Here is a 25,367-nt window from a genome sequence, read left to right as displayed (position 1 = left end):
TGCTGGAGTGGCTGCTGGACGGGGGAGACGGTGGCTCAGAAGTCACTGAGCCGTGGAAACGTGTGACCTCGGGAGATTGCTGTGGGGAGGGCCGTGGAGACCAAGCGCATTCCTGGCGCTCTGCGAGGGTCCCCCTAGGACCCAGACTGAGCCAGGCTCCCTGCATGGGCCCTGGAGTAGGGGACGGAGGCTGGGCGGGGGTGGGGAGTTTGCTGAGGCCCGAGTCTCTGCTGCTGTGCATTTCCAGTGCCCAGGGAGCCGGAACTGCTGTTTCCAGATGAGGCTGGTTCGCAGGTACTCTGGGGCTGCAGGCCTGCGCCCTGGAACCTGGTGTTCTTGGAGGAGAGAGGAAGGTTCCTTCCGTGCGGGTGGGGACCGCTAACAGTGTCCAGACGCTGAGACGGCCCTCTGGGTGCTGAGCCCTCAGCCGACCCGGGCTTGCTGACCCCGACAGGCAGGGCGGTGCTGTCTGCGGGCTCTGCTCAAGCGCCTCTCAGAGCCAGGACGATGCCTGGGTGCTTGGGCCTCGCACCCAGGATGCGCTCGGCAAATGCTTCTGGAATGGATGAATGAATACCTAACTGGGGTGAATGAGTGCATGAATTGCTCCCTGGGATGAAAATGAATCACTAACTGGGATGAATGAATGAATTGCTAACTGGGATGAGTGAGTGAATTGCTAACTGGGATGAATGAGTTGCTAACTGGGATGAAGAATGAATTGCTAACTAGGATGAGTGAGTGAATCGCTAACTGGGATGAATGAATGAATTGCTAACTGGGATGAGTGAGTGAATTGCTAACTGGGGTGAATGAATCGCTAACTGGGATGAATGAATGAATCGCTAACTGGGAGGGATGGATGAATCGCTAACTGGGAGGGATGGATGAATGAATGAATGAATGAATAGTTGCTAATCAGGGCTGCACGTGGACTTAGCCTTGGCTACTCATGCGTCTTCCCTTCGTATCTGGGAGCTAACAACACACTCCCCATGCCTGAATAGCACCTGACCTGGGAGGTCTCTGCGGCCACCTGCTCCCGAACGCGGGGACACGGCCTCCTTGGAAAAGGAGGATCCAGGTGGGCCCCGCACCCAGGAATTGGGAATGGGAGACACAACAGCTGCTGCGGAGTGGGGGCAGAGCTGTGTCTCACACCCTCCCCCTCCAAGAACCGAGGACAGAGAAATGAGCCGCCCCACCCCGCCACCTGCCACTCACCCGGCCACGAGGTCCCTTCTCTGCCAGCCTCTGATGAAATGACCAGTGGGTTTTAGAGATCACAGCTGCCTGATCAGCAGCTGCCCTCGTGGAATCTGCGACCTGAAAGCCCCTTGCGGGGCAGAAAAGTGAGTGGGTTAATACAGAAACAGAGGTGGTTTGTGTTTTTTTTATTTTTTTGAGATGGAGTCTCACTCTGTTGCCTAGGCTGGAGTGCAGTGGCATGATCTCGGCTCACCTCTGCCTTCTGGTTCAGGCGTCCCCTGAAGAACTGGAATTACAGGTTTCTGCCACCACGCTTGGCTGATTTTTGTATTTTTAGGAGAGACAAGGTTTCGCCGTGTTACCCAGGCTGGTCTAGAACTCCTGACCTCAGAGCATCCGACCACCTCAGCCTCCCAGAGTGCTGGGATTACAGGCGTGAAGGCCAGAATTTCTCTGTGCTTACATATTTGAGAAGTTACCTGGGTGTCTAACCCCCTACGGCTGTTTTCTACAGGAAAGTGAAGCCTGCTGGAAATCTTTGTAAGCGCAGAGGGCCTGTTTGAAGGTGCCGGATGGACAAGTTGGTGTGGTTTTGTTCACTCGTCACACATGGTCTCAGTAACCCGCAAGTCAAGCCGCCCCACCCTTACGATTGCCTGACATCACGAAAGAATGTGTAGGTTGTTTTGTGCTTTAAGAAAACAGGTAAGATAGGCCTGGCGAGGTGGCTCCCAGCACTTTGGGAGGCCGAGGTGGGCAGATCACTGAGGTCAGGACTTTGAGACCAGCCTGGCCAACGCGGTGAAACCCTGTTTGTACTAAAAATACAAAAAATAGCTGGGTGTGGTGGCACACGGCTGTAATCCCAGCTACTCAGGAGGCTGAGACAGGACAATCGCTTGAACCCGGGAGGCGGAGTTTGCGGTGAGCCGAGAGCCTGTCACTGCACTCCAGCCTGGGCGACAAGAGTGAAAAACCATCTCAAACCAAAAAAGATGCATTTCAGCCCCGCGGCAGGGACTGGAGGGAGTCCCGCTCATGAGAGGCACTGCACCAAGTCAGGAGAGATGGAAGCCGCCTGGAGAACTGTCGCCCCACGGCCGGTGGGTGTCCCGCAGAGGAAACGCCCCGGCAGACACGGGCACCGTCACAGCAGCCGTCAGACCGTGAGGAGGCATGAGAGAGCCCTGTGTACACTGCCCGCCCCGGGAGTCCACACTGGCTACTCTACAAGGCTGCTGGATCCCAGCATGTCTCCTGGGCTGAACTGTCATCCCTGGCTGTCCCTCCATTCCCTCCTCCACAAACAGCCATCTGTCTTCTCCTCAAATGCAGCCTCCACCCCCCCTCCCCAAACTCAGGCTCCTTCCCCTCCTCCCCAAATGCAGCCTCCACCCCTCCTCTCCAAAGGCAGCCTCCTTGCCCTCCTCTCCGAATGCAGTCTCCTTCCCCTCCTCCCCGAATGCAGCCTCCTTGCCCTCCTCTCCGAATGCAGTCTCTTTCCCCTCCTCCCCGAATGCAGCCTCCTTCCCCTCCTCCCCAAATGCAGCCTCCTTGCCCTCCTCTCCGAATGCAGTCTCTTTCCCCTCCTCCCCGAATGCAGCCTCCTTCCCCTCCTCCCCAAATGCAGCCTCCTTCCCCTCCTCTCCGAATGCAGTCTTTCCCCTCCTCCCCAAATGCAGCCTCCTTCCCCTCCTCCCCGAATGCAGCCTCCTTCCCCTCCTCCCCAAATGCAGCCTCCTTCCCCTCCTCCCCGAATGCAGTCTCCTTCCCCTGCTCCCCGAATGCAGCCTCCTTCCCCTCCTCCCCAAATGCAGCCTCCTTCCCCTCCTCCCCGAATGCAGCCTCTTTCCCCTCCTCCCCAAATGCAGTCTCTTTCCCCTCCTCCCCGAATGCAGCCTCCTTCCCCTCCTCTCCGAATGCAGCCTCCTTCCCCTCCTCCCCGAATGCAGCCTCCACCCCTCCTCCCCGAATGCAGCCTCCTTCCCCTCCTCCCCAAATGCAGCCTCCACCCCTCCTCCCCGAATGCAGCCTCCTTCCCCTCCTCCCCAAATGCAGCCTCCACCCCTCCTATCCAAACTCAGGCTCCTTCCCCTCCTCCCCAGATGTAGCCGCCTCCCCTCTTCCTCAGATGCAGCCTCTTCCCTCATGAAACCCCCACAGAGGAGCCAGACACAGGCTTTCACTTTCTTTATTCAGCCACGACGGCTCGTTCCTGTGTGACTGTCCTGTAGCAGCTGGGATGGGGCGGCCCCCTGCAGCCTGCGGGAGGGTGTCCCTATCATGAGCATGCTGCCGGGGCTTCAGGGACCCACTCTCGTGGCCAGCATGGCATCCAGGATGCCCCCTAAGCGCGCCACCTGCACCTGGCAGAAGCCGTGTCGCTCCAGCAAGCGCCGATACTCGCCCGGGCTCCGCTCCCTGCCCCCCCGTCTGCACCAGCACGTTCAGCGACTGCATCAGGCCGCCCCGCGCCTCCCTCTTCTCCTCGTCCAGGAGCGTCTCCACCAGGAGCAGGCCGGCCCCTGAGGGGAGAGCAGAGAGCTGGAGTCCTGGCCAGCCAGGCGGGGTTCCTTCAGGGGCTAGCAGGGCACACAGCAGGCAACTGCAGTTCAGAACAATGAACAGAGGCTGCAGAAAACCCTTGCCCAGGACACCCACGCAAGTAGGGGAGGGGAGAGAGATGGAGACTGCACGCGGGGCGGACAGACACGGAGAAGACTGGATCCAGAGATGGCTGGCGGGATGGATGCATCGCCTGGGCCTGTTCTGGTCCTCCTGGATGGATGGATGAACAGATGGTAGATGATGGGTAGAGAGGTTGGTAGAAACATGCATGGATGACGGATGGTAGATGGATGGATGGATAAATGGGACATGATGGGTAGCTAGGTAGACAGATGGATGGATGAATAGATGCTGGGTGATGAATAGGTACACGGATGGATAGATGGATGCATGGAAGAAGGATGGATGAATGTGTGACAAGGATGGATGTGTGAATAGATGGTAGATGATGGGTAGGTGTGTGGATGGAGGGATGGACGCATGGATCAGAAGGATGGATGGGTGAATAGATGGTAGATGATGGGTAGGTGTGTGGATGGAGGGATGGATGCATGGATCAGAAGGATGGATGTCTGAATAGATGGTAGATGATGGGTAGGTGTGTGGATGGATGGACGCATGTGTGAGAAGGATGGATGGGTGAATAGATGGTAGATGATGGGTAGGTGTGTGGATGGAGGAATGGATGCATGGATCAGAAGGATGGATGGGTGAATAGATGGTAGATGATGGGTAGGTGTGTGGATGGAGGGATGGACGCATGGATCAGAAGGATGGATGGGTGAATAGATGGTAGATGATGGGTAGGTGTGTGGATGGAGGGATGGACGCATGGATCAGAAGGATGGATGGGTGAATAGATGGTAGATGATGGGTAGGTGTGTGGATGGAGGGATGGACGCATGGATCAGAAGGATGGATGGGTGAATAGATGGTAGATGATGGGTAGGTGTGTGGATGGAGGGATGGACGCATGGATCAGAAGGATGGATGGGTGAAGAGATGGTAGATGATGGGTAGGTGTGTGGATGGAGAGATGGACGCATGGATCAGAAGGATGGATGTGTGAATAGATGGTAGATGATGGGTAGGTGTGTGGATGGAGGGATGGACGCATGGATCAGAAGGATGGATGGGTGAATAGATGGTAGATGATGGGTAGGTGTGTGGATGGAGGGATGGATGCATGGATCAGAAGGATGGATGTCTGAATAGATGGTAGATGATGGGTAGGTGTGTGGATGGATGGACGCATGTGTGAGAAGGATGGATGGGTGAATAGATGGTAGATGATGGGTAGGTGTGTGGATGGAGGGATGGACGCATGGATCAGAAGGATGGATGGGTGACTAGATGGTAGATGATGGGTAGGTGTGTGGTTGGAGGGATGGACGCATGGGTGAGAAGGATGGATGTGTGAATAGATGGTAGATGATGGGTAGGTGTGTGGATGGAGGGATGGATGCATGGGTGAGAAGGATGGATGGGTGAATAGATGGTAGATGATGGGTAGGTGTGTGGATGGAGGGATGGATGCATGGGTGAGAAGGATGGATGGGTGAATAGATGGTAGATGATGGGTAGGTGTGTGGATGGAGGGATGGACGCATGGATCAGAAGGATGGATGGGTGAATAGATGGTAGATGATGGGTAGGTGTGTGGATGGACAGATGGACACATGGGTGAGAAGGATGGATGGTTGAATAGATGGTAGATGATGGGTAGGTGTGTGGATGGAGGGATGGATGCATGGGTGAGAAGGATGGATGGGTGAATAGATGGTAGATGATGGGTAGGTGTGTGGATGGAGGGATGGATGCATGGGTGAGAAGGATGGATGGGTGAATAGATGGTAGATGATGGGTAGGTGTGTGGATGGAGGGATGGACACATGGATCAGAAGGATGGATGGGTGAAGAGATGGTAGATGATGGGTAGGTGTGTGGATGGAGGGATGGACGCATGGGTGAGAAGGATGGATGGGTGAATAGATGGTAGATGATGGGTAGGTGTGTGGATGGAGGGATGTGTGAATAGATGGTAGATGATGGGTAGGTGTGTGGATGGAGGGATGGACACATGGATCAGAAGGATGGATGGGTGAATAGATGGTAGATGATGGGTAGATGTGTGGATGGAGGGATGGATGCATGGGTGAGAAGGATGGATGGGTGAATAGATGGTAGATGATGGGTAGGTGTGTGGATGGACAAACAGGATAGATGATGGATGGATAGATAATGAATGATGGACAGAAGACAGATAGCCGACAGATGATTGTTACAAGGCCAGACACCGTGGCTCACGCCTGCCACGCTAGCATTTTGGGAGGCTGAGGCGGGAGGATCGCTTGAGCCCAGGAGTTTGAGAGTAGCCTGGGCAACATACCAAGACCCCATCTCTATAAAAAAACAGAAATTTTTTAAACTACCGGGACATGGTGACATATGTCTGTACTGTCAGCTACTCGGGAGGCTGAGGTGGGAGGATTGCTTGAACTCAGGTCAAGGCTGCAGTGAGTTATGACAGACGGTCCCCCAGCCTGGGTGACAGAGCGGGACTCCCATCACCACAAAAAAGTTTTTTTTTTTTTTTTTTGAGACGGAGTCTCGTTCTGTCACCCAGGCTGGAGTACAGTGGCGAGATCTCAACTCACTGCAACCTCTACTCCCGGGTTCAGGCCATTCTGCTGCCTCAGCCTCCCTGGGAGTACAGGCGCTCACCACCATGCCCAGCTAATTTTTTATATTTTTAGTGAAGACGGAGTTTTACCGTGTTAGCTAGGATGGTCTCGATCTCCTGACCTCGTGATCCACCCGCCTCGGCTTCCCAAAGTGCTGGGATTACAGGTGTGAACCACCACGCCCGGCCAAAAAGAAACTTTTTTTTTGAGATGAAGTCTTGCTCTGTCACCCAGGCTGGGGTGCAGTGGCGCGACCTCGGCTCACTGCAACTCCGTCTCCCGGGTTCAAGTGATTCTCCTGCCTCAGCCTCTTGAGTAGCTGGGATTACGGGCGCCCGCCACCATGTCTAGCTACTTGTGTGTGTGTGTGTGTGTGTGTGTGTGTGTGTGTGTGTGTGTGTGTGTTTAGTAGGCATAGGTTTTCACCATGTTGGCCAGGCTGTTCTCGAACTCCTGACCTCAGGTGACTCCCCCCACTTTGTCCTCCCAAAGTGCTGGGATTACCGGTGTGAACCACAATGCACAGCCACAAAAAAAAAAAAAAGTTTTAAAACATTAGCTGAGCATGCTGACACATGTGTGTAGTCCCAGCTGCTCGGGAGGCTGAGGTGGGGGGATGGCTTCAGCCCCGGAAGGCAAGGCTGCAGTGAGCTGTGACTGCGCCCTGCATACCAGCCTGGGTCTCCGAGTGAGATCTTGTCTCAAAAAAATATGTAAGCAGATAGATACCGCTGGGCGCAGTGGCTCACGCCTGTAATCCAAGCACTTTGCGAGGCTGAGGTAGGTGGATCACCTGAGGTCGGGAGTTTGAGACCAGCCTGACCAACATGGTGAAAACCTCTCTACAAGAAGAAAAAAAAATGCAAATATTAGCCGGGTGTGCTGGCTCACGCCTGTAATCCCAGCTCTTTGGGAAGCTGAGGCAGGCAGATCATGAGGTCAGGAGTTCAAGATCAGCCTGGCTAACACGGTGAAACCTTATCTATACTAAAAAGACAAAAAATTAGCCGGGCATGATGGCGCATGCCTGTAATCCCAGCAATTCAGGAGGCTGAGGCGGGAGAATTGCTGGAACCCGGGAGGCGGAGGTTGCAGTGAGCCGAGATCGCGCCATTGCACTCCAGCCTGCGGCATGAGAGCAAGACTCCGTCTCAAGAAAAACAGAGAGAGAGAAAGAGAGAAAGACAGAGAGGGAGAGAGAAAAGGGTGGAGGCCCCATGAGCAGCTGAGCCTGTGGGGAGTCCCGTTTCAACCCTCAGGAAATGAGGCTCCCGGCCCGGGCTCTGTTAAGGTCATCAAGCGTTTTCTCTCTAACTATTTGAGTAATTGTCACTGCAGCTGCAACGTTCAACTCTGAGTCCAGGAACGGAGCCTGAGCAGCTGCGAGATTCCCTCAGGGCCAGCTCGTGTAACTGTGGAAATATGATGCGTGGCCTTTGCTGGACCCCTGGAGCTTGGGGTTCCTGCAGCCCCACCTGCTCCAGGGAGCAGCCTGGATACTCGGGAGACACGTGGTGTGAAGGCTTTGAGCTGGGATGCTGTGTGCTGTGTCTGTGCACGGGCACGGGTGCCTGTGTAGAAACACATAGATTAGCCACAGCTGATCCTTGAATAGCATGGATTTAAACTGCAGGGTCCACGGATGCGTGGATTTCCCTCCGTCTTGGCCAACCCTGAGATGGCAGGACCCACTCCCGCTTCCTCCTCCGCAGGCTCCTCAATGGGAAGATGACGAGAATGAAGATGTTTGAGGCTGGGCGCGGTGGCTCACAGCACTTTGGGAGGCTGAGGCGGGTGGATCACGAGGTCAGGAGTCTGAGACCAGCCTGGCCAACATGGTGAAACCCTGTCTCTACTAAAAATACAAAAATTGCCTGGACGTGGTGGCACATGCCTGTAATCCCAGCTATTCAGGAGGCTGAGGCTTGAGAATCGCTGAACCCGGAAGGCACAGGATGTGGTGAGCTGGACTCCACTGCACTCCAGCCTGGGAGACACAGAGCGAGACTCCATCTCAAAAATAAATAAAAGAGCTTTGCAATGACCCACTTCAGCTTCATGAATACTACATAAACTTTCTCTTCCTTAGGATTTTTATTTTTTCGCATTCGGAGTCTCACGCTGTTGCCCAGGCTGCAGTGTGCTGGCGTGATCTCGGCTCACTGCAGTCCTCATCTCCGCCTCCCGGGTTCCAGAGATCCTCCTGCCTCAGCCTCCCGAGTAGCTGGGACTAGAGGCACTTGCCGTCACACCTGGCTAATTTTTTTTAATAGACACGGCATTTTGCCACGTCAGCCAGGCTGGTCTTGAACTCCTGACCTCGGGTGATGCAGCCACCTTGACCTCTGGAAGTGACGTTGAGTGTGCGCCTGGCTGGCTGAGATGAACATTTAACTCAGCAGACTTTGGGGTTTTTTTTTTTTTTTTTGAGACAGACTGTCACTCTTTCGCCGAGGCTGCATTGCACCGGCACGGTCACAAGTCTCTGCAGCCTCAAACTCCCGAGCTGGAGCCATTCTCCCACCTCGGCCTCCCTACGTGGGGGGATGACAGGCGTATATTGGCCTACTTTAGTTTTAAATTTTTTTAATTTTTAATTTTTGACACGGAGTCTCTCACTCTTTCACCCAGGCTAGAGTGCAGTGGCGCGATCTCGGCTCAGTGCAGCCTCCGCCTCCCAGGTTCAAGGGATTCTCCTGCCTCGGCCTCCTGAGTAGCTGAGATTACAGGCTCCTGCCACCACGCCAGGCTAATTTTGTATTTTTAGTAGAGATGGGGTTTCATCATTTTGGCCAGGCTGGTCTCGAACTCTTGACCTCAGCTGATCTGCCCGCCTCAGCCTCCCAAAGTGCTGGATGACACCGCGCCCGGCCTCCTGTGGAAACTTGAACCAGAAACGCGACGTGCTAACGCAAAAGTGAAGCTGATGAGTGTTGCTCACCTGGCTTGCAGCTCTGGGAGACCCTGCTGAGTATCTTGTGGACTTTGTCATCCGGCCAGTCATGGAGGACCTGGCACAGGACGTACAGGTCTGCGGGGGGGAGGGGATCCCGGAAAAAGTCACCTGGTTTAAAGACAGAACGTGACGCGTGCATCAGGCATGGGAAAAGCAGTCCTCCATTTTTTTTTTTTTTTTTTTTTGAGACGGAGTCTTGCTCTGTCACCAGGCTGGAGTGCAGTGGTGCGATCTCGGCTCACTGCAACCTCCGCCTCCCGGGTTCAAGCAATTCTCCTGCGTCAGCCTACCGAGTAGCTGGGACTACAGGCGCCCACCACCTAACCCGGCTAACTTCTTTATTTTTAGTAGAGACGGGGTTTCACCATGTTGACCAGGATGGTCTCGATCTCTTGACCTTGTGATCCACCCGCCCTGGCCTCACAAAGTGCTGGGATTACAGGCGCGAGCCATAAAGCCATCGTCCCGTGACAGATGCTGGGACGGCCACCCTTGTCCTAAATCAGACAAGGAGAAGAGACGGGCGTGGGTGGGAATGGGTGTGCCCGAGGCATATCCCCTTGGTGACTTGAACAGAGCGCCATCAAGAGCTGGTTAGTGATGTTCCACCTGTGTGATTTGATTCCGGCAGGGAAAAGGTCAGCCATGGTGGCTCACCCCTGTAACCTCAGCAGTTTGGGAGCCTGAGGTGGGCGGATAGTCCGAGGTCAGGTGTTCGAGACCAGCCTGGGCAACGTGGCGAAACCCCACGTCTAATTGCTACTAAAAATACAAGTTAGCCGGGCGTGCTGGCGGGCGCCTGTAATTCTAACTATTTGGGAAGCTGAGGCAGAATAGTCGCTTGAACCTGGGAGACGGAGGTTGCAGGGAGCCGAGATTGCACAACTGCACTCCAGCCTAGCTGACAAAAAAAAAATAAAGAGGCAGGAAATTCAGGGGCATCACCCGGGCCAGGCAGGCAGGGTCAGGACAAAGCGGGTTCTCCCTCTGCCGGGGGCAGTCAGGTCTTCGCTGGCAGTTCCCCGATCCAGGCGCCCGGGGAGGGCTGCCTGCAGGGGCTGTATGTAGCTACACACCGCTCTGTAATTGAAATCAAAAGGTGGTCTGCTGTAGTGCAGTGAACCGTCTCCCCTTAAAAGATACATTCCAGGCCGGGTGCGGTGGCTCATGCCTGTCATCCCAGCACTTTGGGAGGCCGAGGCGGGTGGATCACCTGAGCTCAGGGGATCGACACCAGCCTGGCCAACGCGGTGAAACCCCGTCTCTACTGAAAAAGCAAATCTTCGCTGGGCGTGGTGGTGTGCGCTGTCATCCCACCTACTCGGGAGGCTGAGGCAAGGAGGGTCACGTGCACCCAGGAAGTGGAGGTTGCAATGAGCTGAGACAGCGGCACTGCACTCCAGCCTGGGCGACAGAGGGAGACACCATCTCAAAATCAAAAAGAAAACAAAACAAAATAGCTGGGTGCGGTGGCTCGCACCTGTAATCCCCATACTTTCAGACGCTGAGCTGGGTGGATCACCTGCGGTCAGGAGTTCGAGACCAGCCTGGCCAACATGGTGAAACCCCATGTCTACTAAAAATACAAAAATTACCTGAGTGTGGTGCGGGCGCCTGTAGTCCCAGCTACTCCGGAGGCTGAGGCGGGAGAATCACTCGAACCCGGGAGGTGGAGCTTGCAGTGAGCCGAGATTGCGCCCCTGCACTCCAGCCTGGGCAACAGAGCAAGACTCTGTCTCAAAAAATAAAATAAAAAACTTTAGCATTTCTGTTTCTCCTGCAGGACGAGCTGTAGGGTGATTGTGTTGTGTGTTTATTTTTGTGTGTGTGTATTTTTTGAGATGGAGTTTCACTCGTCGCCCAGGCTGGAGTGCAGTGGCGAGATCTCTGCTCACTGCAACCTCCACCTCTCAGGTTCAAGCGATTGTCCAGCCTCAGCCTCCCGAGTAGCTGGGACTACAGGCTTCTGCCACCACATCCGGCTAATTTTTCTATTTTTAGTAGAGATGGGGTTTCACCATGTTGCCCAGGCTGGTCTTGAACTCCTGACCTCAGGTGATCCACCTGCCTTGGCCTCCCAAAGTGCTGGGATGACAGCTGTGAGCCATGGCACCCTGCCAATTGTGTTTCTTTAAAAACCTTGAGGGGAAGAGGGGCATGGAGGTGCCCAGCACGTCTGCCCGCGGGCCTGGCCGTCGTCGGATGCTGCTGAGTTACGGCAGGTGAGGCGTCTCCTCTCAATCCGTGCAGGCATCTGCGGCCGCCACCTGGAAGTTTTCTTCTCAGTCTAACCTGGGGCCGTCCTGTTGCAGCTCTTGCGTGGCTTCCTTCTGTGGCCTCGGTGCCGTGGACGCCCGTGGTCACGGAGGTCAGCTGTTCCCCATCTCCGATCCCTCCCAACTACCTGCACCCAGGATGGCTTCACACAGCCGCCCACCTGGTGGTTCTTTTGTCTGTATTTTGTAGTTATTATTATTACTATTTCCTTCTTTATTTGAGATGGAGTTTCGCTCTTGTCGCCCAGGCTGGAGTGCAGTGGTCTGATCTCGGCTCACTGCGACCTCCGCCTCCCTCCTGGCTTCAAGTGATTCCCCTGCTTCAGCCTCCCGAGTCGCTGGGATTACAGGCGCCCGCCTCCACACCCGGCTAAGTTTTTCGTACTTTTTTTTTTAAGATGGGGTTTCACCAAGTCGGTCAGGCTGCTGTTGAACTCCCGACCTCAGGTGATCCGCCCACCTTGGCCTCCGAAGTGCTTGGATTACAGGTGTAAGCCACCGCACCCGGCCGAGTTTTTGGTATTTTTACTAGAGATGGGGTTTCTCCATGTTGGCCAGGCTGGTCTCGAACTCTCAACCTCAGGTGATCCGCCTGCCTCGGCCTCCCAAAGTGCTGGGATTACACGCGTGAGCCACCACGCTCGGCCATGTCTACGGGTTTAGAGATGCCCTCGTGTCTGTATGTACTCACACACACACAGACGCAGACACACAGACACACAGCACAGCAGTCACATACACAAGGACACACACACACCATGCACACAGACGCAGACAGGCACACACACACAGCGCAGCAGTCACAGACACACTCACAGACACACACCATGCACACAGACGCAGACAGGCACACAGCACGGCAGTCACAGACACACACTCAGACACACACCATGCACACAGGCGCACAGGCACACACACACAGCACAGCATCTGTGTGCATGGTGTGTGTGTGTATGTGACTGCTGTGCTGTGTGTGTGCCTGTCTGCATCTCTGTGCATGGTGTGTGTGTGTCTGTGACTGCTGCGCTGTGTGTGTGTGCCTGTGTGTGTGTCTGCATCTGTGTGCATGGTGTGTGTGTGTATGTGACTGCTGTGCTGTGTCTCTGTGCCTGTATGCGTCTGTGTGCATGTGTGTGTGTATGTGACTGCTGCGCTGTGTGTGTGTGCCTTTCTGCGTCTGTGTGCATGATGTGTGTGTGTCTGTGACTGCTGCGCTGTCTGTGTTTGTGTCTGCCTCTGTGTGCATGGTGTGTGTGCCTGTGTGTGTGTCTGCATCTGTCTGCATGATTTGTGTGTGTATGTGACTGCTGTGCTGTGTGTGTGTGCTGGTCTGCGTCTGTGTGCATGGTGTGTGTCTGTGAGTGTGTGTCTGTGACTGTTGCGCTGTGTCTGTGTGTGTGTCTGCATCTGTGTGCATAGTGTGTGTGCGTGACTGCTGCACTGTGTGTGTGTGCCTGTCTGCATCTCTGTGCATGGTGTGTGTGTGTCTATGACTGCTGTGCTGTTTGTGTGTGCCTGTGTGTGTGTCTGCATCTGTGTGCATGGTGTGTGTGTGTATGTGACTGCTGCGCTGTGTGTGTGCCTGTCTGCGTCTGTGTGCATGTGAGTGTGTCTGTGACTGCTGCGCTGTGTGTGTGTGCCTGTCTGCGTCTGTGTGCATGGTGTGTGTGTGTCCTTGTGTATGTGACTGCTGTGCTGTGTGTCTGTGTGTCTGCGTCTGTGTGTGTGTGAGTACATACAGACACGAGGGCATCTCTAAACCCGTAGACATGGCCGAGCGTGGTGGCTCACGCGTGTAATCCCAGCACTTTGGGAGGCCGAGGCAGGCGGATCACCTGAGGTTGAGAGTTCGAGACCAGCCTGGCCAACATGGAGAAACCCCATCTCTAGTAAAAATACCAAAAACTCGGCCGGGTGCGGTGGCTTACACCTGTAATCCAAGCACTTCGGAGGCCAAGGTGGGCGGATCACCTGAGGTCGGGAGTTCAACAGCAGCCTGACCGACTTGGTGAAACCCCATCTTAAAAAAAAAAGTACGAAAAACTTAGCCGGGTGTGGAGGCGGGCGCCTGTAATCCCAGCGACTCGGGAGGCTGAAGCAGGGGAATCACTTGAAGCCAGGAGGGAGGCGGAGGTCGCAGTGAGCCGAGATCAGACCACTGCACTCCAGCCTGGGCGACAAGAGCGAAACTCCATCTCAAATAAAGAAGGAAATAGTAATAATAATAACTACAAAATACAGACAAAAGAACCACCAGGTGGGCGGCTGTGTGAAGCCATCCTGGGTGCAGGTAGTTGGGAGGGATCGGAGATGGGGAACAGCTGACCTCCGTGACCACGGGCGTCCACGGCACCGAGGCCACAGAAGGAAGCCACGCAAGAGCTGCAACAGGACGGCCCCAGGTTAGACTGAGAAGAAAACTTCCAGGTGGCGGCCGCAGATGCCTGCACGGATTGAGAGGAGACGCCTCACCTGCCGTAACTCAGCAGCATCCGACGACGGCCAGGCCCGCGGGCAGACGTGCTGGGCACCTCCATGCCCCTCTTCCCCTCAAGGTTTTTAAAGAAACACAATTGGCAGGGTGCCATGGCTCACAGCTGTCATCCCAGCACTTTGGGAGGCCAAGGCAGGTGGATCACCTGAGGTCAGGAGTTCAAGACCAGCCTGGGCAACATGGTGAAACCCCATCTCTACTAAAAATAGAAAAATTAGCCGGATGTGGTGGCAGAAGCCTGTAGTCCCAGCTACTCGGGAGGCTGAGGCTGGACAATCGCTTGAACCTGAGAGGTGGAGGTTGCAGTGAGCAGAGATCTCGCCACTGCACTCCAGCCTGGGCGACGAGTGAAACTCCATCTCAAAAAATACACACACACAAAAATAAACACACAACACAATCACCCTACAGCTCGTCCTGCAGGAGAAACAGAAATGCTAAAGTTTTTTATTTTATTTTTTGAGACAGAGTCTTGCTCTGTTGCCCAGGCTGGAGTGCAGGGGCGCAATCTCGGCTCACTGCAAGCTCCACCTCCCGGGTTCGAGTGATTCTCCCGCCTCAGCCTCCGGAGTAGCTGGGACTACAGGCGCCCGCACCACACTCAGGTAATTTTTGTATTTTTAGTAGACATGGGGTTTCACCATGTTGGCCAGGCTGGTCTCGAACTCCTGACCGCAGGTGATCCACCCAGCTCAGCGTCTGAAAGTATGGGGATTACAGGTGCGAGCCACCGCACCCAGCTATTTTGTTTTGTTTTCTTTTTGATTTTGAGATGGTGTCTCCCTCTGTCGCCCAGGCTGGAGTGCAGTGCCGCTGTCTCAGCTCATTGCAACCTCCACTTCCTGGGTGCACGTGACCCTCCTTGCCTCAGCCTCCCGAGTAGGTGGGATGACAGCGCACACCACCACGCCCAGCGAAGATTTGCTTTTTCAGTAGAGACGGGGTTTCACCGCGTTGGCCAGGCTGGTGTCGATCCCCTGAGCTCAGGTGATCCACCCGCCTCGGCCTCCCAAAGTGCTGGGATGACAGGCATGAGCCACCGCACCCGGCCTGGAATGTATCTTTTAAGGGGAGACGGTTCACTGCACTACAGCAGACCACCTTTTGATTTCAATTACAGAGCGGTGTGTAGCTACATACAGCCCCTGCAGGCAGCCCTCCCCGGGCGCCTGGATCGGGGAACTGCCAGCGAAGACCTGACTGCCCCCGGCAGAGGGAGAACCCGCTTTGTCCTGACCCTGCCTGCCTGGCCCGGGTGATGCCCCTGAATTTCCTGCCTCTTTATTTTTTTTTTGTCAGCTAGGCTGGAGTGCAGTTGTGCAATCTCGGCTCCCTGCAACCTCCGTCTCCCAGGTTCAAGCGACTATTCTGCCTCAGCTTCCCAAATAGTTAGAATTACAGGCGCCCGCCAGCACGCCCGGCTAACTTGTATTTTTAGTAGCAATTAGACGTGGGGTTTCGCCACGTTGCCCAGGCTGGTCTCGAACACCTGACCTCGGACTATCCGCCCACCTCAGGCTCCCAAACTGCTGAGGTTACAGGGGTGAGCCACCATGGCTGACCTTTTCCCTGCCGGAATCAAATCACACAGGTGGAACATCACTAACCAGCTCTTGATGGCGCTCTGTTCAAGTCACCAAGGGGATATGCCTCGGGCACACCCATTCCCACCCACGCCCGTCTCTTCTCCTTGTCTGATTTAGGACAAGGGTGGCCGTCCCAGCATCTGTCACGGGACGATGGCTTTATGGCTCGCGCCTGTAATCCCAGCACTTTGTGAGGCCAGGGCGGGTGGATCACAAGGTCAAGAGATCGAGACCATCCTGGTCAACATGGTGAAACCCCGTCTCTACTAAAAATAAAGAAGTTAGCCGGGTTAGGTGGTGGGCGCCTGTAGTCCCAGCTACTCGGTAGGCTGACGCAGGAGAATTGCTTGAACCCGGGAGGCGGAGGTTGCAGTGAGCCGAGATCGCACCACTGCACTCCAGCCTGGTGACAGAGCAAGACTCCGTCTCAAAAAAAAAAAAAAAAAAAAATGGAGGACTGCTTTTCCCATGCCTGATGCACGCGTCACGTTCTGTCTTTAAACCAGGTGACTTTTTCCGGGATCCCCTCCCCCCCGCAGACCTGTACGTCCTGTGCCAGGTCCTCCATGACTGGCCGGATGACAAAGTCCACAAGATACTCAGCAGGGTCTCCCAGAGCTGCAAGCCAGGTGAGCAACACTCATCAGCTTCACTTTTGCGTTAGCACGTCGCGTTTCTGGTTCAAGTTTCCACAGGAGGCCGGGCGCGGTGTCATCCAGCACTTTGGGAGGCTGAGGCGGGCAGATCAGCTGAGGTCAAGAGTTCGAGACCAGCCTGGCCAAAATGATGAAACCCCATCTCTACTAAAAATACAAAATTAGCCTGGCGTGGTGGCAGGAGCCTGTAATCTCAGCTACTCAGGAGGCCGAGGCAGGAGAATCCCTTGAACCTGGGAGGCGGAGGCTGCACTGAGCCGAGATCGCGCCACTGCACTCTAGCCTGGGTGAAAGAGTGAGAGACTCCGTGTCAAAAATTAAAAATTAAAAAAATTTAAAACTAAAGTAGGCCAATATACGCCTGTCATCCCCCCACGTAGGGAGGCCGAGGTGGGAGAATGGCTCCAGCTCGGGAGTTTGAGGCTGCAGAGACTTGTGACCGTGCCGGTGCAATGCAGCCTCGGCGAAAGAGTGACAGTCTGTCTCAAAAAAAAAAAAAAAAACCCCAAAGTCTGCTGAGTTAAATGTTCATCTCAGCCAGCCAGGCGCACACTCAACGTCACTTCCAGAGGTCAAGGTGGCTGCATCACCCGAGGTCAGGAGTTCAAGACCAGCCTGGCTGACGTGGCAAAATGCCGTGTCTATTAAAAAAAATTAGCCAGGTGTGACGGCAAGTGCCTCTAGTCCCAGCTACTCGGGAGGCTGAGGCAGGAGGATCTCTGGAACCCGGGAGGCGGAGATGAGGACTGCAGTGAGCCGAGATCACGCCAGCACACTGCAGCCTGGGCAACAGCGTGAGACTCCGAATGCGAAAAAATAAAAATCCTAAGGAAGAGAAAGTTTATGTAGTATTCATGAAGCTGAAGTGGGTCATTGCAAAGCTCTTTTATTTATTTTTGAGATGGAGTCTCGCTCTGTGTCTCCCAGGCTGGAGTGCAGTGGAGTCCAGCTCACCACATCCTGTGCCTTCCGGGTTCAGCGATTCTCAAGCCTCAGCCTCCTGAATAGCTGGGATTACAGGCATGTGCCACCACGTCCAGGCAATTTTTGTATTTTTAGTAGAGACAGGGTTTCACCATGTTGGCCAGGCTGGTCTCAGACTCCTGACCTCGTGATCCACCCGCCTCAGCCTCCCAAAGTGCTGTGAGCCACCGCGCCCAGCCTCAAACATCTTCATTCTCGTCATCTTCCCATTGAGGAGCCTGCGGAGGAGGAAGCGGGAGTGGGTCCTGCCATCTCAGGGTTGGCCAAGACGGAGGGAAATCCACGCATCCGTGGACCCTGCAGTTTAAATCCATGCTATTCAAGGATCAGCTGTGGCTAATCTATGTGTTTCTACACAGGCACCCGTGCCCGTGCACAGACACAGCACACAGCATCCCAGCTCAAAGCCTTCACACCACGTGTCTCCCGAGTATCCAGGCTGCTCCCTGGAGCAGGTGGGGCTGCAGGAACCCCAAGCTCCAGGGGTCCAGCAAAGGCCACGCATCATATTTCCACAGTTACACGAGCTGGCCCTGAGGGAATCTCGCAGCTGCTCAGGCTCCGTTCCTGGACTCAGAGTTGAACGTTGCAGCTGCAGTGACAATTACTCAAATAGTTAGAGAGAAAACGCTTGATGACCTTAACAGAGCCCGGGCCGGGAGCCTCATTTCCTGAGGGTTGAAACGGGACTCCCCACAGGCTCAGCTGCTCATGGGGCCTCCACCCTTTTCTCTCTCCCTCTCTGTCTTTCTCTCTTTCTCTCTCTCTGTTTTTCTTGAGACGGAGTCTTGCTCTCATGCCGCAGGCTGGAGTGCAATGGCGCGATCTCGGCTCACTGCAACCTCCGCCTCCCGGGTTCCAGCAATTCTCCCGCCTCAGCCTCCTGAATTGCTGGGATTACAGGCATGCGCCATCATGCCCGGCTAATTTTTTGTCTTTTTAGTATAGATAAGGTTTCACCGTGTTAGCCAGGCTGATCTTGAACTCCTGACCTCATGATCTGCCTGCCTCAGCTTCCCAAAGAGCTGGGATTACAGGCGTGAGCCAGCACACCCGGCTAATATTTGCATTTTTTTTTCTTCTTGTAGAGAGGTTTTCACCATGTTGGTCAGGCTGGTCTCAAACTCCCGACCTCAGGTGATCCACCTACCTCAGCCTCGCAAAGTGCTTGGATTACAGGCGTGAGCCACTGCGCCCAGCGGTATCTATCTGCTTACATATTTTTTTGAGACAAGATCTCACTCGGAGACCCAGGCTGGTATGCAGGGCGCAGTCACAGCTCACTGCAGCCTTGCCTTCCGGGGCTGAAGCCATCCCCCCACCTCAGCCTCCCGAGCAGCTGGGACTACACACATGTGTCAGCATGCTCAGCTAATGTTTTAAAACTTTTTTTTTTTTTTGTGGCTGTGCATTGTGGTTCACACCGGTAATCCCAGCACTTTGGGAGGACAAAGTGGGGGGAGTCACCTGAGGTCAGGAGTTCGAGAACAGCCTGGCCAACATGGTGAAAACCTATGCCTACTAAACACACACACACACACACACACACACACACACACACACACACACACACAAGTAGCTAGACATGGTGGCGGGCGCCCGTAATCCCAGCTACTCAAGAGGCTGAGGCAGGAGAATCACTTGAACCCGGGAGACGGAGTTGCAGTGAGCCGAGGTCGCGCCACTGCACCCCAGCCTGGGTGACAGAGCAAGACTTCATCTCAAAAAAAAAGTTTCTTTTTGGCCGGGCGTGGTGGTTCACACCTGTAATCCCAGCACTTTGGGAAGCCGAGGCGGGTGGATCACGAGGTCAGGAGATCGAGACCATCCTAGCTAACACGGTAAAACTCCGTCTTCACTAAAAATATAAAAAATTAGCTGGGCATGGTGGTGAGCGCCTGTACTCCCAGGGAGGCTGAGGCAGCAGAATGGCCTGAACCCGGGAGTAGAGGTTGCAGTGAGTTGAGATCTCGCCACTGTACTCCAGCCTGGGTGACAGAACGAGACTCCGTCTCAAAAAAAAAAAAAAAAAACTTTTTTGTGGTGATGGGAGTCCCGCTCTGTCACCCAGGCTGGGGGACCGTCTGTCATAACTCACTGCAGCCTTGACCTGAGTTCAAGCAATCCTCCCACCTCAGCCTCCCGAGTAGCTGACAGTACAGACATATGTCACCATGTCCCGGTAGTTTAAAAAATTTCTGTTTTTTTATAGAGATGGGGTCTTGGTATGTTGCCCAGGCTACTCTCAAACTCCTGGGCTCAAGCGATCCTCCCGCCTCAGCCTCCCAAAATGCTAGCGTGGCAGGCGTGAGCCACGGTGTCTGGCCTTGTAACAATCATCTGTCGGCTATCTGTCTTCTGTCCATCATTCATTATCTATCCATCCATCATCTATCCTGTTTGTCCATCCACACACCTACCCATCATCTACCATCTATTCACCCATCCATCCTTCTCACCCATGCATCCATCCCTCCATCCACACATCTACCCATCATCTACCATCTATTCACCCATCCATCCTTCTGATCCATGTGTCCATCCCTCCATCCACACACCTACCCATCATCTACCATCTATTCACACATCCCTCCATCCACACACCTACCCATCATCTACCATCTATTCACCCATCCATCCTTCTCACCCATGCGTCCATCCCTCCATCCACACACCTACCCATCATCTACCATCTCTTCACCCATCCATCCTTCTGATCCATGTGTCCATCCCTCCATCCACACACCTACCCATCATCTACCATCTATTCACCCATCCATCCTTCTCACCCATGCATCCATCCCTCCATCCACACACCTACCCATCATCTACCATCTATTCACCCATCCATCCTTCTCACCCATGCATCCATCCCTCCATCCACACACCTACCCATCATCTACCATCTATTCAACCATCCATCCTTCTCACCCATGTGTCCATCTGTCCATCCACACACCTACCCATCATCTACCATCTATTCACCCATCCATCCTTCTGATCCATGCGTCCATCCCTCCATCCACACACCTACCCATCATCTACCATCTATTCACCCATCCATCCTTCTCACCCATGCATCCATCCCTCCATCCACACACCTACCCATCATCTACCATCTATTCACCCATCCATCCTTCTCACCCATGCATCCATCCCTCCATCCACACACCTACCCATCATCTACCATCTATTCACACATCCATCCTTCTCACCCATGCGTCCATCCCTCCAACCACACACCTACCCATCATCTACCATCTAGTCACCCATCCATCCTTCTGATCCATGCGTCCATCCCTCCATCCACACACCTACCCATCATCTACCATCTATTCACCCATCCATCCTTCTCACACATGCGTCCATCCATCCACACACCTACCCATCATCTACCATCTATTCAGACATCCATCCTTCTGATCCATGCATCCATCCCTCCATCCACACACCTACCCATCATCTACCATCTATTCACCCATCCATCCTTCTGATCCATGCGTCCATCCCTCCATCCACACACCTACCCATCATCTACCATCTATTCACACATCCATCCTTCTGATCCATGCGTCCATCTCTCCATCCACACACCTACCCATCATCTACCATCTCTTCACCCATCCATCCTTCTGATCCATGCGTCCATCCCTCCATCCACACACCTACCCATCATCTACCATCTATTCACCCATCCATCCTTCTGATCCATGCGTCCATCCCTCCATCCACACACCTACCCATCATCTACCATCTATTCACCCATCCATCCTTCTGATCCATGCGTCCATCCCTCCATCCACACACCTACCCATCATCTACCATCTATTCACCCATCCATCCTTCTGATCCATGCGTCCATCCCTCCATCCACACACCTACCCATCATCTACCATCTATTCACCCATCCATCCTTCTGATCCATGCATCCATTCCTCCATCCACACACCTACCCATCATCTACCATCTATTCACCCATCCATCCTTCTCACACATGCGTCCATCCATCCACACACCTACCCATCATCTACCATCTATTCAGACATCCATCCTTCTGATCCATGCATCCATCCCTCCATCCACACACCTACCCATCATCTACCATCTATTCACCCATCCATCCTTCTGATCCATGCGTCCATCCCTCCATCCACACACCTACCCATCATCTACCATCTATTCACACATCCATCCTTGTCACACATTCATCCATCCTTCTTCCATGCATCCATCTATCCATCCGTGTACCTATTCATCACCCAGCATCTATTCATCCATCCATCTGTCTACCTAGCTACCCATCATGTCCCATTTATCCATCCATCCATCTACCATCCGTCATCCATGCATGTTTCTACCAACCTCTCTACCCATCATCTACCATCTGTTCATCCATCCATCCAGGAGGACCAGAACAGGCCCAGGCGATGCATCCATCCCGCCAGCCATCTCTGGATCCAGTCTTCTCCGTGTCTGTCCGCCCCGCGTGCAGTCTCCATCTCTCTCCCCTCCCCTACTTGCGTGGGTGTCCTGGGCAAGGGTTTTCTGCAGCCTCTGTTCATTGTTCTGAACTGCAGTTGCCTGCTGTGTGCCCTGCTAGCCCCTGAAGGAACCCCGCCTGGCTGGCCAGGACTCCAGCTCTCTGCTCTCCCCTCAGGGGCCGGCCTGCTCCTGGTGGAGACGCTCCTGGACGAGGAGAAGAGGGAGGCGCGGGGCGGCCTGATGCAGTCGCTGAACGTGCTGGTGCAGACGGGGGGGCAGGGAGCGGAGCCCGGGCGAGTATCGGCGCTTGCTGGAGCGACACGGCTTCTGCCAGGTGCAGGTGGCGCGCTTAGGGGGCATCCTGGATGCCATGCTGGCCACGAGAGTGGGTCCCTGAAGCCCCGGCAGCATGCTCATGATAGGGACACCCTCCCGCAGGCTGCAGGGGGCCGCCCCATCCCAGCTGCTACAGGACAGTCACACAGGAACGAGCCGTCGTGGCTGAATAAAGAAAGTGAAAGCCTGTGTCTGGCTCCTCTGTGGGGGTTTCATGAGGGAAGAGGCTGCATCTGAGGAAGAGGGGAGGCGGCTACATCTGGGGAGGAGGGGAAGGAGCCTGAGTTTGGATAGGAGGGGTGGAGGCTGCATTTGGGGAGGAGGGGAAGGAGGCTGCATTCGGGGAGGAGGGGTGGAGGCTGCATTTGGGGAGGAGGGGAAGGAGGCTGCATTCGGGGAGGAGGGGTGGAGGCTGCATTCGGGGAGGAGGGGAAGGAGGCTGCATTCGGAGAGGAGGGGAAGGAGGCTGCATTCGGGGAGGAGGGGAAAGAGACTGCATTTGGGGAGGAGGGGAAAGAGGCTGCATTCGGGGAGGAGGGGAAGGAGGCTGCATTTGGGGAGGAGGGGAAGGAGGCTGCATTCGGGGAGCAGGGGAAGGAGACTGCATTCGGGGAGGAGGGGAAGGAGGCTGCATTTGGGGAGGAGGGGAAGGAGGCTGCATTCGGGGAGGAGGGGAAGGAGGCTGCATTTGGGGAGGAGGGGAAAGACTGCATTCGGAGAGGAGGGGAAGGAGGCTGCATTTGGGGAGGAGGGGAAGGAGGCTGCATTCGGGGAGGAGGGGAAAGAGACTGCATTCGGAGAGGAGGGCAAGGAGGCTGCATTTGGGGAGGAGGGGAAGGAGGCTGCATTCGGGGAGGAGGGGAAAGAGACTGCATTCGGAGAGGAGGGCAAGGAGGCTGCATTCGGGGAGGAGGGGAAGGAGACTGCATTCGGAGAGGAGGGCAAGGAGGCTGCCTTTGGAGAGGAGGGGTGGAGGCTGCATTTGGGGAGGAGGGGAAGGAGCCTGAGTTTGGGGAGGGGGGGTGGAGGCTGCATTTGAGGAGAAGACAGATGGCTGTTTGTGGAGGAGGGAATGGAGGGACAGCCAGGGATGACAGTTCAGCCCAGGAGACATGCTGGGATCCAGCAGCCTTGTAGAGTAGCCAGTGTGGACTCCCGGGGCGGGCAGTGTACACAGGGCTCTCTCATGCCTCCTCACGGTCTGACGGCTGCTGTGACGGTGCCCGTGTCTGCCGGGGCGTTTCCTCTGCGGGACACCCACCGGCCGTGGGGCGACAGTTCTCCAGGCGGCTTCCATCTCTCCTGACTTGGTGCAGTGCCTCTCATGAGCGGGACTCCCTCCAGTCCCTGCCGCGGGGCTGAAATGCATCTTTTTTGGTTTGAGATGGTTTTTCACTCTTGTCGCCCAGGCTGGAGTGCAGTGACAGGCTCTCGGCTCACCGCAAACTCCGCCTCCCGGGTTCAAGCGATTGTCCTGTCTCAGCCTCCTGAGTAGCTGGGATTACAGCCGTGTGCCACCACACCCAGCTATTTTTTGTATTTTTAGTACAAACAGGGTTTCACCGCGTTGGCCAGGCTGGTCTCAAAGTCCTGACCTCAGTGATCTGCCCACCTCGGCCTCCCAAAGTGCTGGGAGCCACCTCGCCAGGCCTATCTTACCTGTTTTCTTAAAGCACAAAACAACCTACACATTCTTTCGTGATGTCAGGCAATCGTAAGGGTGGGGCGGCTTGACTTGCGGGTTACTGAGACCATGTGTGACGAGTGAACAAAACCACACCAACCTGTCCATCCGGCACCTTCAAACAGGCCCTCTGCGCTTACAAAGGATTCCAGCAGGCTTCACTTTCCTGTAGAAAACAGCCGTAGGGGGTTAGACACCCAGGTAACTTCTCAAATATGTAAGCACAGAGAAATTCTGGCCTTCACGCCTGTAATCCCAGCACTCTGGGAGGCTGAGGTGGTCGGATGCTCTGAGGTCAGGAGTTCTAGACCAGCCTGGGTAACACGGCGAAACCTTGTCTCTCCTAAAAATACAAAAATCAGCCAAGCGTGGTGGCAGAAACCTGTAATTCCAGTTCTTCAGGGGACGCCTGAACCAGAAGGCAGAGGTGAGCCGAGATCATGCCACTGCACTCCAGCCTAGGCAACAGAGTGAGACTCCATCTCAAAAAAATAAAAAAAACACAAACCACCTCTGTTTCTGTATTAACCCACTCACTTTTCTGCCCCGCAAGGGGCTTTCAGGTCGCAGATTCCACGAGGGCAGCTGCTGATCAGGCAGCTGTGATCTCTAAAACCCACTGGTCATTTCATCAGAGGCTGGCAGAGAAGGGACCTCGTGGCCGGGTGAGTGGCAGGTGGCGGGGTGGGGCGGCTCATTTCTCTGTCCTCGGTTCTTGGAGGGGGAGGGTGTGAGACACAGCTCTGCCCCCACTCCGCAGCAGCTGTTGTGTCTCCCATTCCCAATTCCTGGGTGCGGGGCCCACCTGGATCCTCCTTTTCCAAGGAGGCCGTGTCCCCGCGTTCGGGAGCAGGTGGCCGCAGAGACCTCCCAGGTCAGGTGCTATTCAGGCATGGGGAGTGTGTTGTTAGCTCCCAGATACGAAGGGAAGACGCATGAGTAGCCAAGGCTAAGTCCACGTGCAGCCCTGATTAGCAACTATTCATTCATTCATTCATTCATCCATCCCTCCCAGTTAGCGATTCATCCATCCCTCCCAGTTAGCGATTCATTCATTCATCCCAGTTAGCGATTCATTCACCCCAGTTAGCAATTCACTCACTCATCCCAGTTAGCAATTCATTCATTCATCCCAGTTAGCGATTCACTCACTCATCCTAGTTAGCAATTCATTCTTCATCCCAGTTAGCAACTCATTCATCCCAGTTAGCAATTCACTCACTCATCCCAGTTAGCAATTCATTCATTCATCCCAGTTAGTGATTCATTTTCATCCCAGGGAGCAATTCATGCACTCATTCACCCCAGTTAGGTATTCATTCATCCATTCCAGAAGCATTTGCCGAGCGCATCCTGGGTGCGAGGCCCAAGCACCCAGGCATCGTCCTGGCTCTGAGAGGCGCTTGAGCAGAGCCCGCAGACAGCACCGCCCTGCCTGTCGGGGTCAGCAAG

At 54.7% G+C, this 25,367-nt stretch overlaps 1 protein-coding gene across 1 annotated transcript; it reads right to left on the bottom strand.

The window, feature by feature from the left end:
• Positions 1 to 3,336: 3,336 nt before the first annotated feature.
• LOC135269929 (acetylserotonin O-methyltransferase-like) lies at positions 3,337 to 9,585 on the bottom strand. Its single transcript, XM_064364577.1, has 2 exons — positions 9,403 to 9,585; positions 3,337 to 3,734 (listed from the first exon to the last, which is right to left on the bottom strand). The coding sequence occupies exons 1-2, from the start codon at positions 9,554 to 9,556 to the stop codon at positions 3,337 to 3,339; spliced, it is 552 nt and encodes a 183-aa protein (XP_064220647.1). The 5' UTR covers positions 9,557 to 9,585.
• Between the last annotated feature and the right edge of the window lie 15,782 nt (positions 9,586 to 25,367).

This window comes from Aotus nancymaae, unplaced genomic scaffold, assembly GCF_030222135.1.
Source record: "Aotus nancymaae isolate 86718 unplaced genomic scaffold, 86718_ANA_hifiasm-v0.15.2.pri h1tg000058l, whole genome shotgun sequence".
Classification (NCBI taxonomy): domain Eukaryota; kingdom Metazoa; phylum Chordata; class Mammalia; order Primates; family Aotidae; genus Aotus; species Aotus nancymaae.
The sequence above is the reverse complement of the archived record's forward strand: the minus strand, read 5'-3'. Positions and strand labels throughout refer to the sequence as shown.

Excerpts from the sequence above, each read along its gene's own strand:
- LOC135269929 (XM_064364577.1), bottom strand. The coding sequence starts at position 9,556 with ATGCACGCGTCACGTTCTGTCTTTAAACCAGGTGACTTTTTCCGGGAT. Across the intron at positions 3,735-9,402 it reads CTCCCAGAGCTGCAAGCCAG|GGGCCGGCCTGCTCCTGGTG; the intron begins GTGAGCAACACT and ends CTCTCCCCTCAG.